Source organism: Heloderma suspectum, chromosome 10, assembly GCF_057233095.1.
Source record: "Heloderma suspectum isolate Gila_16-S chromosome 10, 16-S_ref, whole genome shotgun sequence".
In the NCBI taxonomy this organism is placed as follows: Eukaryota; Metazoa; Chordata; class Lepidosauria; order Squamata; family Helodermatidae; genus Heloderma; species Heloderma suspectum.
Genome location: NC_139467.1, coordinates 8,432,400 through 8,447,756, shown reverse-complemented (window position 1 = coordinate 8,447,756; position 15,357 = coordinate 8,432,400). Strand labels below are relative to the sequence as shown.

At 48.6% G+C, this 15,357-nt stretch overlaps 1 protein-coding gene across 4 annotated transcripts in view; it reads right to left on the bottom strand.

Annotated features, from left to right (window-relative positions):
* EXOSC5 (exosome component 5) overlaps positions 1-14,594 on the bottom strand; it is a 54,945-nt gene extending 40,351 nt beyond the window's left edge. For all 4 annotated transcript variants that reach the window (XR_014785012.1, XM_084814958.1, XM_084814957.1 and 1 more), the window contains exons 1-3: positions 14,477-14,594; positions 12,341-12,454; positions 6,426-6,547 (exon numbers count right to left, since the gene is read on the bottom strand). Coding sequence is in view for 3 of the 4 variants with exons in the window: in XM_084814958.1 (XP_084671084.1) it covers positions 6,426-6,547; positions 12,341-12,454; positions 14,477-14,588 (348 nt within the window). In the remaining variant the exon portion in view is untranslated. The remainder of the gene's footprint in view (positions 1-6,425; positions 6,548-12,340; positions 12,455-14,476) is intronic.
* Between the last annotated feature and the right edge of the window lie 763 nt (positions 14,595-15,357).

Here is a 15,357-nt window from a genome sequence, read left to right as displayed (position 1 = left end):
CCTCTGGGCCAAACAAGGCAGGAGGCACAGAAACGTCAAGTCCAAGCCCAATCAAGCATGATAGAAGCGATGACAAGTAAAACCTGCAATTGCCCCCTTTCCTCACTCCAGGGTAGCCAGCATCTCAGAAGAACATTTCGGGGTTCAACATCCACCTGGTGGCAGCGGAGTGGCAAAAAATTCCTATCTGCAAGATCCATTTGGTTTCATAAACACCTGCCTCTCCCCCATACTCACAGCCTGGCTCCAACACCCAGCCTATCCACTGGACTAGTAACTTTTGTGGACTTAGAAGGTTGCTTTAGTAACATGAAAACTGCAAGTGAGTTGCTAAATCCTACTGGGCCGCTAATCAATAACAGCAGCATCTGATGTGAACATGCCAATCACAAAACGCTCTCCGCTTCAACTCCAAGCCTTCTGCATCACTCCTGGGAAGGAGTATCGGCAACACAGCAGTGACTAACCAAACTGGGGAGGTGGGGGCAGCTGTGGGACACCAGAGAACAGCTGGAGTGGGAAAAGCAGCCCTTAAGGAAGCCCAAATCCTCTGGGTTTACTTTGGATCCAAAGGCACACGTTCCACTCAGTCCGTAAAGGGGTGACGGCTCTGCAGGGATGCCTCCTCCTTCAGGCCAGAGGAGGAAGCCCCGCTGAGTATTTCTAAAAAGGTCTGAGCCATGGGGAACGTCCAAAGCATCTCTCGCTCCTGGTATCCTGCATTTCCAGGTTAATCAGCCGGCATCGGCAAGATGGAAGTGAGGACTGGCAACTCTTGGCAGCCAGTGCTGAGTAGCAGAGGTGACAAGTCTGGGGGGGTAGGGGGAGAGACAATCGGAGGGAAGATCTCAGAGCCTTGGGAAGGGTGGGCTGAGAGCCAGGGCTCCTGACAGACCCATGGGGGGGAAGTGACACATAGGGGTACGGGGACCAGTGGTGTAGTGGTAAATTTCGAAGTGCAGGTGCTCATCATGACGCTCCCCAGAGCCACGTCCCTGGGGACAGTCCAAAAGCGCAGGCAGCGGTGTTGATCCATACCAACAAACCAGTTCTACCAGTTTTCCTCTCCACCAGAAGCAGGTTTTTAAAGAAGCAAATGGGTCTCAATTCCCCATTCAAGACCAAGCCAGTGCAATATACTTTGCATTTCAAGAGGGATCGCTATATTGCTTTTGGGAAAAGTCATTTCCCCCGAGAGGGCATGGGAAATTCAGGGCTGGGGGGAGAGAGATGACATCAGTGTCCCTGCTAATAAAAAAAGTGCTGTCGCTGCATCTCTGTCCCACTACACCACTGATGGAGACCGAAGGAGGGCATCAACACAGGCACCAGAATACCCAGGTTCCCCCAAAAGCTCTGGAAAAAGGACAGAGAAGAGTTGCCCCATTATGCCATGGGGCAAACCAGCCTACCCCTGTGACCAGCCAGCCTGGGAGTTGGCACCTATCCTGCACTGCTGGCACCCCACAGCATCCAGAGACACCTTGTTGGACCCAACGCCAAAGGTAGCCCAACATTCTGCTCCCAACACTGGCCAGCCAGATGATGCCCCATCAGGGACGCTCACCAGCAGGGCATGGCGGTGAGAGATGGCCTTTCCCTGGGGTTTGCCCCAGCACCTGGTGCTTAACAGGTAAACTGCCGCTGAACATGGAGGTTCCATCCAGCTGTTGTGGCTAAAAGTAGCCACCAAATATTGTTATGTTACTGTACAGATCTACACTGCATGCATGCTCAGGTCCACAAGGAGGCACAGAGGCCAGGATGAGGCCCTGATGGTTACCCCACACAGCAGGAGATGGTGCAGGGGGCATCAGCAGTGAGAAGGAAAGAGGTGGAGGGCCAGCAGGCCTGTGAGAAAGATCCCTGTCCCTCAGTGGTGAGTAGTTAGCTGGTGAGCCTGGAACCTGGGGAGGGCTCGTTCCGTTGCCCTGGGAGGGCACTGCACATTCTTCACCCTTCCCGGGCAGCCAGAAGTTGCACCCAATAATATTTTACTTTAGATCTCAGATACAGGATAGGCCCATAACAATGACACTAGGGGTGTAACCCTATGCATGTTTAGAGAGAAAAAAAGTCCTATGACTCCCATGCTGGCTGGGGAACGCTGGGAGTTGTAGAACTCTTTTCTCTCTAAGCATGCAGCCCTAAATTGTGCCCTAAATGTACAAAAGGGTTAACATGTGAGCACTTTCCAGGAGCTTGGAGACTAGGCCACAAAGATGCCCTGTAAAGCTACTACAACCCAGTGGGCTGAGTGCAAGACATCTCTGTGCTTAGTTCAAATTCCATCTCCACCACAGCTTTCCTAGATGGCCGCGGGTAAGTTGCTACTCCTCGTATGGGCCATTTCCCAGCTCTTGCCTCTGAGAATTTCTTACAGCTAACAAGTTGAGGAAATTATTATCCATCATTAATGTTAAGGACAGAGCTGGTCAGGAATCTAAATGAACGAAGCCCAATGAACTTTACAACAGGAAGGTTCTGTGCTTCCCTTGCCAGGCTGCAGCGGCCATGAAATCAGCCAGACCACCTCAGCCCTGGCTGAGCAAAAGGGAACGCCATTCTCAAACCGAAGCTGAATTAATTATCTGAACCATTTTATATTCAGATTTAATAAAACATCACGGCACCCAGAATTAATCTCTGCCATACCACGTGTGACGCTGGGGCAGAAACACCAGCGTTGGTGATTTGTCACAAGACACCAGTTAAATTGTGCCACTCTGGAATTGGTGGAGGCCTCCCTACGCTAAAGATGACCCTGTGCGGCTAATTGTGCTGAGACGCCCATCATCCAGGGACTCCAGTTATATCCTAGATTCCCCTCAAAAATCTGGTAGAACTGGAATCTGCTCAGTAGGTTACCGATCAGGATTACTTATCTGCAGGGCTGGGATAACTTCCCAGTTCCCACCACCAGGTTCAAATTAAAGATCCTGCCCCCATCCTATCCCACAAAGCCCCCAAATCCCTGCATCTCCACCTCACACATATCCGCTGTATTTCAACAGAACTTTCTGGAAATCTAGTGTACTTACGCAACTGCGCAGGGAAATAGCATCACACAGATGTCATGAGAGTCTGCAAAAAATAAAATCTAAGGTAAACAAAAAGGAGCTGCATTAAAAAGAGAGAGAGATCAGCTGCTCTGCTGACGAGACATGTTCCCAGGAACATGGGAAGGAGATGTTGACAAAAGGCAAAGCTGTATGGTACACAGGCGTGAGAGAGAACCAAGATGCTCCCGCATTTCGCCAATGATCCTTGTGAAGAAGGGTGGATATAAACCAAATAAATCAAAACCAAATCAAAACCAAATCAAAGGCTATGCCCATTCCACAATCCCAAACTCCTGCCTCCAAACAGAATTGCTGCGATCAGGCAGAATATGGCCCCATTTCTTTCTGCAAAGTACCTGGCAGAAACTAACCTTTCATTAACGACTCTGGGTTTGTCTGATTTTTATAAGGCTCAGTACCAGTAACAACTGCAAAACCTGTAAAATGGCAGCCACATCCAAGACCGACAACATGATTTAATGGGTCCACAGCTAAGCCCTCCTCCTCCTTAACCCACTTTGGCCCAGTCCAGGCGCTTTCTAGTATCTACATATTTGTAGTTTCCATCCACGTTCAACAGCTGCTTATCGCCAGAGGCAGATTAACACAGTCAACGGGAGCCACATCTCCCCGAGACTCTATTTTAGTTAATGGCATCTGAGACATATGGCCTGTGCGCGCGTGTTTTTTTTAAAAAATTGACTAGTAGAAAGATTGCTTTTAATTATATGGCAGTAAGTGCAGTATTACAATATTTATTTTTCCTTCTATAATGTCCTGCCACCAATGCTGGGGGTCAGCAGTGGACAGCTCCTCAGCCAAATCTGGCCAACTATATGATGGGATCTGGCTCCCGGTTATTAGTTCTCTTCCTCCTACCTGAAATAGATTGAGGGATGTGATGGAAGGCAGGGGACAGAAAGAAAAAGAGAGAGAGAGACTGAACTGGTTCGCACAGGACAACATGGTTTGTCGTGGATTATTTAACCCATGATGAGCCACGGCGCCCATGGGTGCCACTCTGCATATCCAACCCCCACCTGGGGGTTGTCATGTTTGCATGTGTGAACTTGGTGAGTGTGGGTTATGCGAGGGTTAAACAACCCTCACATAATCCATGGTCTGTTCTAGGGTTATGTGACGTTGTTTAACCCTCGCATAACCCACTCTTGCTGTGTTTGCACGACATAGCAATGCCTGAGTGGGTGTTGGATAAGCAAAATGGTGGCCGTGCGCACCCCGCACACACTTCAGTCTCACCGTGCATTAAATGACACAGACTGGAGCGTGCAAGCGAGATGAACAACTCTCTCCATGACTGCCCCAGTGATTCTGCAAAGGGACTTCCAAGGAAGAGAGACCTGGGTACCCACGGAAGAAAGCAATGGACTGTCCTTCTCCCATGTTAATTTCTCTCTTCCTTCCTCAGATTCAGCAGGCCGGGCGAAAGAGAGGGATCAATTTGCAACCCCCCACTCAAAGCTGGACACCTGCAAAAGTAGTTGCTGACCAGGGTGTTAACGGAACAGAAACAGAATTTAACATGCAAACAGCTGCTAGTCAATGTGGATGTGTCTGAAGACGCCCCCCACCCCCAGCCTCCCTGGGGCTTTGGCTCCAGAATTGTTAATCTGCCTCTGCACATTGCAGACAAAACTAGCTCCCTAAAACTGGTCCGCATAGCCTAAACCTGCCACTTTTGCAGCGCTGCTGCCACCTGCTGGCCTCAATCCAGCATATGCACAAAGCTTTTTATTTCCCTCACCAGCATGGAACATGTAGGGTGCAATCCTATGCATGTTTAGGCAGAAAAAGTCCTACAGCTCCCAGCATTCCCCAACGAGACATGCTGGCTAGGGAATGCTAGGAATTGTAGGGCTTTTTTTTCTGTCTAAACATGCATAGGATTGCACCCTCAGAGGGCAGAGGTGGGGCGGGGAGAGAACTAGGTTGCCCCAGAAGAGGAAAGGAGAGCTCTTCCAAGAACTGAACTGAAGCAGCTTCAGGCTCTCACAGGTCACTGCGCCAGTCAAGAGGGCTGAGAGGAGCGGCTGAAAACAGGCTAAGAATCAGCACTACCTATCACATTTATATCCCGCCTTTTCCCTTCTTGCAAGGAACTCAAGGTGGCTCACATGGCCCTCCTCCTCTCCATTCTATCCTCACAACAACCCTAGTGGTGTCTAATGATGCTGCCGCCACCTCAGCCATTAAAATCTTTTACCCCAGTCAAGTCAGAACCTGGAATCTGCTCCAGCCACCCAAGTCACAGTCATCTTTTGTCAGACACTACACAAAGAGAAGATGAGTCTCCTGAAAGCAGGTTAGAGCAGAGCCTCAGCCCCATATAAAGGCCCCCCACAGGGAATCCAACTTGTGTAGACATAGATGTAAGGCAAGGGTGGGCAACTTTGGGCAGTCCAGGGACCAATTCCCCCACCCCAGCCCTTCTCACAGGCTGCACTCTTGCCATGGCACTGACAACCCCGCAACCCCCCCCCCAAAAATTATCAGCATGAAATCAAGCTTAATTTGTCCTTAGTGAGCCTCTGTAGTCACTACAGAGGCTTACTAAGGACAAATTTAGCTTGAAAACAATTTGGCAGCAAACCACATATTTTTTCCCTTTTCCTCTTTGATTTCTGGGGGGCGACAAGGCTCAAACTGGGGGATGGCAGAGGCCACATGCAGCCTGCATATTGTCCACCTCTGATCTTCAGTTCAGCCCGTCTGACTCAGAGGCACAGTCTTGCCATGTCCCGGGTGAGGGCCAAATGCCCCTGAAGGAACAGCACCTGGGCTTCCCTGCTCTTCCCCCAGAATCAGAAATGATGCTGCGGCTGAGCCCAGCTGTACCTCAGGCCCTTCCTGCTCATCACCTCAGTAATCCTTACAACAACCCTAAAAGGTACCACAGTAGTAATTATACCCATATTACAGATGGAGCAGAGGAAGACTGAGGAAGATTCAGGTATGTCAGGAAGCTGCCTGATACTGAGTCAGACCCTTGGTCCATCTAGCCGAGTATCGTCGACACTGACTGGCATGCAAAGTCAGTGCAGGCAAAGCAGGGGCTCTACCACTGAGCTATGCCCCCTTCATGTTCTGTAGGAAGCCACTCTTTATCACACTTATTTCCAGGGTGTTGTTGGTCAGGCAAGGAATTCTGGGTAAACGCAAAGGAGAACTGTGGGACACCCGGCACAAGAGTTCATGCCGCTGCGGACAAATTGCACCCTCAGCATTTCCTGCCTTCTTGTGCATGAACGCAGGACAAAGGTGTTCCCTAAACTGTCCTGCAGGGATTTTCATGCCACAGAACACCCCCCTCTCCGCAAAGTGTGTGTTCCAGGGAAAGGATACAGAGCCAGCATCTGTGACTACTTGAAGCACAACTGTAATAGAAGAGCGGGGATGCAGCATGCCCAAGATCACCGCCTCACACGTCTTCTTGATCATCTGTTCCCGGCTTCTTTCGAAGACACCTGGCAGGGGGTGGGGAGAAAGGAGAGCTGCGGATGAGCCACAAGCGAAACAGAGGCTCAAGGGAATCCTCCTCTAAAACAGGGGTGGGCAACTTGTGGTCCTCCAGAGTTGCGTCTACAACTCCCACAATCCCTCACTGTTGGCTATGCTGCTAGGGCTGATGGGAGTTGTAGGCCCAAACATCTGGAGGGCCACGAGTTGCCCAACCCTGCTCTTAACGTATTATTAGAGTATTATAAGAGTACTGGGTTCTAGTATTATGAGAGACGTTTTTCTCCCTCCCTCATGATACTAGAACCTAATGGGGTCATCCCATGAAGCTGATTGATGGGAGATTCAGGACAGATAAAAGGAAGGACTTCTCCACACAGCACATGGTTAAACTACGGTATTTGCACAAGATGTAGTGATGGCCACCAATCTGGATGGCTTAAAAAGAGGTTTGGACAAATTCCTGGAGAAGGCTATCAATGGCTTCTAGTCCTGATGGCTCTGTGCTACCTCCAGTATCAGAGGCAGTGAGCCTATGTGCACCAGTAGCTGAGGAACCTGGGCAGGAGGGTGCTGTTGCACTCAAGCCCTGCTTGTGGGTTCCTGGTCGACAGCTGGTTGGCCGCTGTGCGAACAGAATGCTGGATTTGGTGGAGCCGTGGTCTGATCCAGCAGGGCTCTTCTTATATTCTTATTGTGGTAGGAATTCACACGTAAGAACTGACTCATTGGATCAAACCACGACTCAGCTGATCTGGTGCTCCATTTCCAAGCAGAGCATGACAGCGATGGCCTTTGCCCCTATAGTACATCCTTAGCATCAGGTCTTCAGCAGAAGGGTGCCCCTGCCCATGGAGGTTCCATTTACAGTCAGGGCCAGAAATATTGGAACAAGGATAACTGTTTTGGCAGTTGGCCTCTGTACACCACCACATTGAAGTTGAAAGGAAACACACCCAGATGGGAGCGAAGTCAGGACTTCCAGCTGTAATTCAAGGAGCGAGACATAAGTGGGGCACTAACCCTTCAGGAAGTACAGCCAGTGGCATACACACACACCCATCGTTGGTGGCCCATCAGTAATGGAGCGAATGGCTGATAAGCAGCATCATGGCCAGGTGTGGCCTGTTTCCTGGGTACCCCATGACCAGTCAAGCAGATTAAAGGCCTGGAGGTGGTTCTGAGTGTTACATCTGCATTTGGTAGCTGTTCACTGGAACTCCCAACATGAGGTCCACAGAGGTGTCCATGCGAGTGAAGGAGGCCATCATTAGGCTGAGGAAACAACATAAACCCATCAGAGAGATAGCAAAAATGGTGGGAGTGGCCAACACAACAGTTTGGAACATCCTGAAAAAGAAGGAATCAACTGGCAAGCTCAGCAACAGCAAAAGGCCTGAAAGACCACGGAAGACAACTAAAGTGGATGACCGCAGAATGCTGATCATGGTGAAGAGGAACCCTTTCACAACATCTAGCCAGGTCAAGAATGCTCTTGCAGAGGTAGGCATGTCATTGTCAACATCTACAGTCAAGAGACGGCTTTATGAATGCAAGTACAGAGGCTTCACAACAAGGTGCAAACCACTGGTAACGCTCAAGAACCGAAAGGCCAGATTAGCCTTTGCCAGCAAACACCTAAAAAAGCCTGCCCAGTTCTGGAATAAGATTCTTTGGACTGATGAAACCAAGATTAACTTGTACCAGAATGATGGCAAGAGAAAAGTATGGAGAAGGAAAGGAACAGCTCATGATCCAAAGCATACCACATCATCTGTCAAACATGGTGGGGGCAGTGTTATGGCATGGGCATGTATGGCTGCCAATGGAACCGGGTCACTGGTGTTTATTGATGACCTGACTGCTGATAAAAGCAGCAGGATGAATTCTGAAGTGTATAGGGCTATACTTTCTGCTCAGATTCAGCCGAATGCTGCCAAACTGATAGGACGCCGCTTCATATTGCAGGTGGATAATGACCCAAAACATACAGCAAAAGCTACCCAGGAGTTTCTCCAGGCAAAGAAGTGGGATGTTCTTCAATGGCCAAGTCAGTCACCTGATCTCCACCCAACAGAGCATGCTTTTCACTTACTGAAGACAAGACTGAAGGCAGAAAGACCCACAAACAAGCAGCAGCTGAGGGCAGCTGCAGTAAAGACCTAGCAAAGCATCTCGAGGGAGGAAACTCAGCATTTGGTCATGTCCATGGGTTCCAGACTTCAGGCAGTCATTGACTGCAAAGGATTTTCATCCAGGTATTAAAGGCAATGCTGAAGTTTGAAATGATGTTGGTTTGTTCCATTACTTATGAGCCACCAACGATGGGGGGGGGGGTGTTATGCCACTGGCTGTCCTTCCTGAATGGTTGGTGCCCCACTTTTGTCACACCCCTTGAATTACAGCTGGAAGTCCTGACTTCGCTCCCATCTGGGTGTTTCCTTTCAACTTCAATGTGGTGGTGTACAGAGGCCAACTGCCAAAACAGTTATCCTTGCTCCAATATTTCTGGCCCTGACTGTAGCTATCACGAATCAAAGTGCAGGGCTCTTCGGGGGAGACCAGAAAAATCCCTCCTGCCCTAGGGCCTAAGAAGCCCCAGCAGCCTCCATGCTGGCTGGAGGATGCTGGGAGATGAAGTCCAAGACATTTGTAGGGCACCAGGTTGGGGAAATCTGGTATAAACCGTCCCTTAGACTCCCTGTTGCTCAACAGAACACGGCAGTAAAACTTTTTCTGACCTGTACCACTTCAGCATGCAGTGTGTGTGTGTGTGTGTGTGGGGGGGGGGTTACATGTATGAACACCTCCCAACAAATTAAAAGTCCTCCCTTTGTACAGAAAAAAACCTTTAACAAGCAAAATTATTCAGTCTAGCCAACTCCCTATACGATTATTTTTTCTACGTACAGGGAAGATTTTGGCCATACGTTGGGGAAAGCACTCAAAATATGCAATCCCCCCCCCGCACCTGAAATGGTATAATCCAGGAAATGCCTCTCCATTGAGATCTACCCCAAGATAGATCATTTTGAGCAACAGCTAATCCTAATATAGTGGCTCCAACCCAACTCTATTATTGGTTACTGTGTTGACCCCAAAGGACAGGAGAACCACAAATAGGTATCTTCTACTGGACAGCTTCAAGTAAGCGTAGAACTATGCAAGCTTCCAAGTTTCACAGAACTCTTAATTCTGACAAAGATTGTTGTGACAGTCAAAAGCTAGCCTAATAAAAAGATCATGGCACTTCAGAAACCACTCTCTTAAGGACATAGAACCTAAAGGCACAACACTCTAAAGTGCATTCTCTTCCTGTTTTAATTCCATCAATTTTGCAGATAAGGTCAGCAGCATTTTCTTTTCTTTTAAAAAGCCTTTTTTGTTGCCACAGAAAGAGAAATAAATTATTTTGTTTCTTAATTTAATTATTCACAGCAACCCCTCCTCCCCCGGAGGTTTCACAGGCACTGAAAGTCTCAGTGGGTGGAAAAAAAGAAGGGAGATTTTTTTTTTTTTCTGATGCCAGCAATTTCCTTTTGTGAGCTCCCTGTGGAGGGAACAAGATATCCAGATGGCATCACTGCAGGATTCCAGATGGCCCACTTGGTTGTGGAGATAACAACTCGCTCACCTTTTGATTGCGCTAGTTTTGGGATGGGGGGAACAGTGAGTACGCATGCTGAATTTAAATTAGAATAAGATGGAGACACAATGGATGCTGTTTGGACACAATGCGAGACCATGGTTTGGGTTTATGAGAACAAGCCCAGCCTCCTTGCCCCCATGCCTCGCACACTCCCTCCCCACACCCTTTCCATTTCTGGCACAACCACAAGTAGAAGAGAAGCCTAACCACAGTTTAGCATGTTGACCAAATCCTAAACTGCGGTTAATTTAACTGTGATTACTCAAAACAACCTAGCTGCCTAAACTATGGGAGCATCTGCACACAGAGCAGGTGTCACGGGTCGGAATGGGCAGGCACCTGCGGAGGGCCCACAGCCCAGCAGGAGCCCACTGACAAGAGCCCCCTGGAGTTGCTCCTCCTCTTCATCCTTGCAACCTGCTTGTTCACCTCCCTCTCGCTCTGGACCAGGCAATGGTGGTGCAGTAGATGCTGCTGCCTCCTTGCTTGCTGGCTCTCTGCCTGCCTGGCAAGCAAGTGGAAGCCATGATGAGAAAGAGGATGAGAAGCAATAGCAGCTGGTGACAATAGTGGTGAGAAGGGAGACTCAGGGAGGGAGGGGCCCACTGAGGGCATCTTGCCCAAGTGCCTTCAAAAACCAGGAGCCAGCACCATTTGCACATAAAGATAAGCCAGGAATCCTGGCTTAATAAACCACAGTGCGAACGAGCTACGTGTTTGTGCGTACAGTCTGTTTGCCGACGCTTTGCTCCTCCCTTCATGTCAGCAGGTAAACAAACCAAGAAGGCGACAGATCTGTGCGATGTCCATTATAGATTATGGTTAAGTGCTCCCAAACAAGTCAGGATGCATAAACCAAACAATGTTGGTTTAAAGCTGGCTTATGAATCCTTAGCTTGTTTCTGCTAACTGTAGCCAAGATAAGCCACAGTTTGTCTGGGTTTGGATGACCATGATCTGCTGTGTTGGTTGCAGCCTTAACCCACCCTGGTACTCTTCAGATGTGTTGGACTACAACTCCCCTAATTCCCAGCCGGCATGGCCAATGGCCAGGATCCTCCCTTGCATGGAGCTCTTATGTGCGTAGAGCTGCCTTGCACACTCGCCAAACGTGCAGTGGGTGTGGAGGTGCACCCAGCCTGTGCATCAGCAGCATGGCTAGATCGCATGACCCCGCAATGCTCTCACACATGCTTTAACTGTGGAACTCCCTCCCTAGGGAACTCCGTCATGCCCCCTCTTTAATGAGCTTCCACCGTGCATCAAAAATGTGGCTGTTCAGGCAGGCATTTGGGGTGGGTTAGGGTATTTTAGAAAATGTTTTTATTGTAGAAGTTTATTGTTTTAAACTGTTTTATTATATGTTGTAAATTGCCCAGAGTGGCTGGGTGACCAGCCAGATGGGCGACTAATAAATTTAATAAATAAATAAACAAACAAATTAACTGCACTAGGTTTGTCAGATCCCCTCTTTTGGATCTTTAACTCCATCTTGAAGAACCACCTTCACCCATGTCAGCTTTCCCACACTTTAAGATCAGAAAGAGAGGCCATTCTCATTTGCCCACCCATGAGAGCAGTCAGGTGGGTAATCACACATGAGTGGGCCTTCTCTGCAGTGGCCCCACACTTTTGGAACATGTTGCCATCGGAGGTCTGCCATGCTGCGTCATCACAGGCTTTTAAGAAGGCCTTGAAAACATGTTATTTTACCATGGCCTTCTCCTGGTATGACTGCTACTGGTGCTGTTACCGCCGTTGTTGTTGTTGGTTCTATTGTTGGCTTTTATTGTTGTTTTTATTGCTTTTATGTTTTTATCATTTTTAATTTTAACTGTTCTTATGCATTTTATTGCTGTAAGCCACCCTGGGAGGATTTTTGCCCTGAAAGGCGGCCAAGAAATGTTTTAAATACAAAAATAAAATTAAAAAATCTCCCTCACAAGGAAAATCATACTCAAAATGTACCACATAAACAAAATTTTAAATGCTATACAAATTCATCTGAGCGAACACAAACATTAACAAGGGAACATATGCACCACAATACCATCTTAGTGCTAAACACTAACTTTGGGGTTGCAAGCGCCTGGGTCAAACCAGCCCCCAAAGGGGACCACATGAGAAGGTTTGCTATGCAGGAGTTCCTCACCTGGTAGGCCCACTTTGGGTCTGAGCAGCACTTCCAGAGTAGCTTTATCATAGATCTCTTTGCTGACCTTGACCTCTGTAGGCCCGTACACGCCAGCAAGCACCGAGGTGTCCCCTGAAAACAACCAGAAACAAGGAAAGGGGCAGGCATGAGCATGTGGCCCAATTATAGCTACTTCTCCACATGAAACCCCCAGTCTTTTGGGGGACAGGGGTGCAGACTAGGTGTACTGAATTCCTATTAATTTGAAAAACCAAGTAAAATGGTTCACCAGATTAGCCCCTGCAGCCTAAAGAGCAAGGTACAAAGATGACTCCCTCCCACAGTCCACCAAGAAAGGATGGAAATGAGGAAAATACTCTTAAGGCCAGGTAAAAAAAAATGTAGGAGTAGCCCAGTAAGTAGCAAAAACATCCATATTGTATTTCAACTGAATTAAACAGGAATTCTGTTGAATTCTGTGATTCAACAACTGAATCACAGGAATTCTGTGATTCAGCCCAGGGGGAGTTTTATTATTTATTTATTTATTTGTTGCATTTATATCCCGCCTTTTTTACTCTTGCAAGGAACCCAAGGCGGCTTACATTATCCTTCTCCTCTCCATTTTATCCTCACAACAACCTTGTGAGGTAGGTTGGGCTGAGAGTCTGTGACTGGCCCGAAGTCACCCAGTGAGCTTCCATGGCTGAGTGGGGACTAGAACCCGGATCTCCCGGCTCCCAGTCCCATGCTCCAGCCACTACACCACACTGGCTCTCACTGACTTTTGCTACTTATGGAAGTGTTCCTGCTCTTTTTAGCCACCCATGGAAGAATCAGCAATGGAACATGATGAACAAAAGCAGGCCTCTGAGCATATTCAGAGTGACATCCCTCTCACAATGGGGTAACCAGAACATGCCACATACATCAGGGAGGAAGCATCCGAGAGAATGCCAGACATGTCTTAATTCAACCATTCTGAGGATAACCGCACAGAGCACAACTCTCTCCTAAAAAAAAAAAAAAAAAAATGAGGATGGGATGGATACACTCATTAGGGTGAAGTTAAAGAAACCAACTGAGGGCAAAGATCCCCAAGGAGGGCTAAGAATCAAGCTATGGGGAGAAAAAGGGTAGGGCACCCAGGAAGTTCCATGAAGTGAGGGAGAAACTCCTTGGCTCCCACAGGCTGAGAATAACAGAAATGCTTCCAGGGCTCCTAAATTAGGGGAAAGAAGACATTTTTTTCCCATGGCCCCAGCAGGTTGGGGGAGTTGCAAGAGCAGGAATGGAGAGCCTGTGGCCCTCTGGATATTGTTGGGTTACAACTCCCACCATCCCTGACCATTCTTCACACTGCTGGGAGTTGGAGAGCAACAACCCCTGGAGACCAACAGGTTTCCCAACACCCCTGTGCAAGAGGGAAGAAAGACCAAAATGACATTTTTAAAGGGCTCCAGATACCCTGGAAGTCTCTGACTTGCCATGTGATCCTATCAATATTTACGGGGGGGGGGGGGCGGCGGGACGCAGAACTCCCACTGACCACAATGGGATTTATCTCCCACCTCGGACTGCAGTTTAAGGGCACCATCCTATACAAGTTTAGACAGAAAGAAGTCCAACAACTCCCAGCATTCCCCAGCCAGCATGGGGAGTGCTGGGAGTTGTGGGATTTTTTTTCCTGTCTAAACGTGTACAGCGTTTCGCCCTAAATTCCCGTGCCCCCTAACCCCGGACAGAATGAAGCTAAGGCTACAGCCACTCAAGAAATGATGGCTTGTGTTCACAGGCTGCAGAGGATCTCAGCCTCGGCTCAGATTAAGCCAGATTTTTAATATAAAATTAATATAATTAGTATAAAGGGGGAAATATAAAGGCGGAGTGGCGGGGAGAGAATATTAAACCTCTGGAGCTTTGGCTGCGAAACGAGCCTCAAGGTGAAGACTGGAGACGCGCGTCCCAAACGGAGTTCTAGTCCGCAGGAAGGAGGAGCGAAAGGGCCGCCCAATGCAGAGAAAGATCCGGAGCAGCAGGAACGTGGAAGAAGGGAGCCGAGCGCGCGCGTTTGGATCCCGGGCAGCGGGGATATAACCCTGGGCGAGGGGCGGCAGGCCGGGGAGGGAGAGGCGGAGAAAAGCCACTGCTGACCCTGCATCCACGAAGCGGAGCCATCAGGGCGGGACAGCGGTCCCTGCTCACACAGAACCCGACGCAGCGCAGGGAGATCCCCAGACTCGAACCGCTTCTGCTCGCTCTCCATGCCTCTGACCCACCCACGTGGATCCCCCTGGGCTCTTCCGGATCCGGGGCTTACGCATCAGTTTGACGGGGCCGGCCAAGCCCCGCCTCCTCTTAAAGTGATACCCACATCAAGCCACACGCAACATTTGTGTATTGTATGTATGCATGTATACATTAGATACATTAAATACATTAGAACTGTATTTAGTACAGTTCTAATTCCCCCAATAACTAAAGTTCTTTGGGCGGATTAAAACCAAAATGCAATTTTTAAAAACAGTTAAAAATATAAAATACAAAACAGACATTTAAAATAATAAAATGCAATAGAGCTACATGCTGTTTTGTGGCAAGTTCTTGGTGGGGTGGGGATACCAAGTCATCTTGTCTGCCTCCTGAGGAATCTGTATAACGACCAAGTAGCAACGGTAAGAACAGACCACGGAACAACGGACTGGATTAAGATTGGGAAAGGGGTACGGCAGGGCTGTATACTCTCACCCTACCTATTCAACCTGTACGCAGAACACATCATGCGACGTGCTGGACTTGATGAAGCCAAGGCTGGAGTTAAAATCGCTAGAAGAAACATTAACAATCTCCGATATGCAGATGATACCACTTTGATGGCTGAAAGCGAGGAGGAGCTGAGGAACCTCATGACGAAGGTGAAAGAAGAAAGTGCAAAAGCTGGGTTGCAGTTCAACCTCAACAAAACCAAGATTATGGCAACCAGCTTGAGTGATAACTGGCAAATAGAGGGAGAAAACGTGGAGGCAGTGACAGAC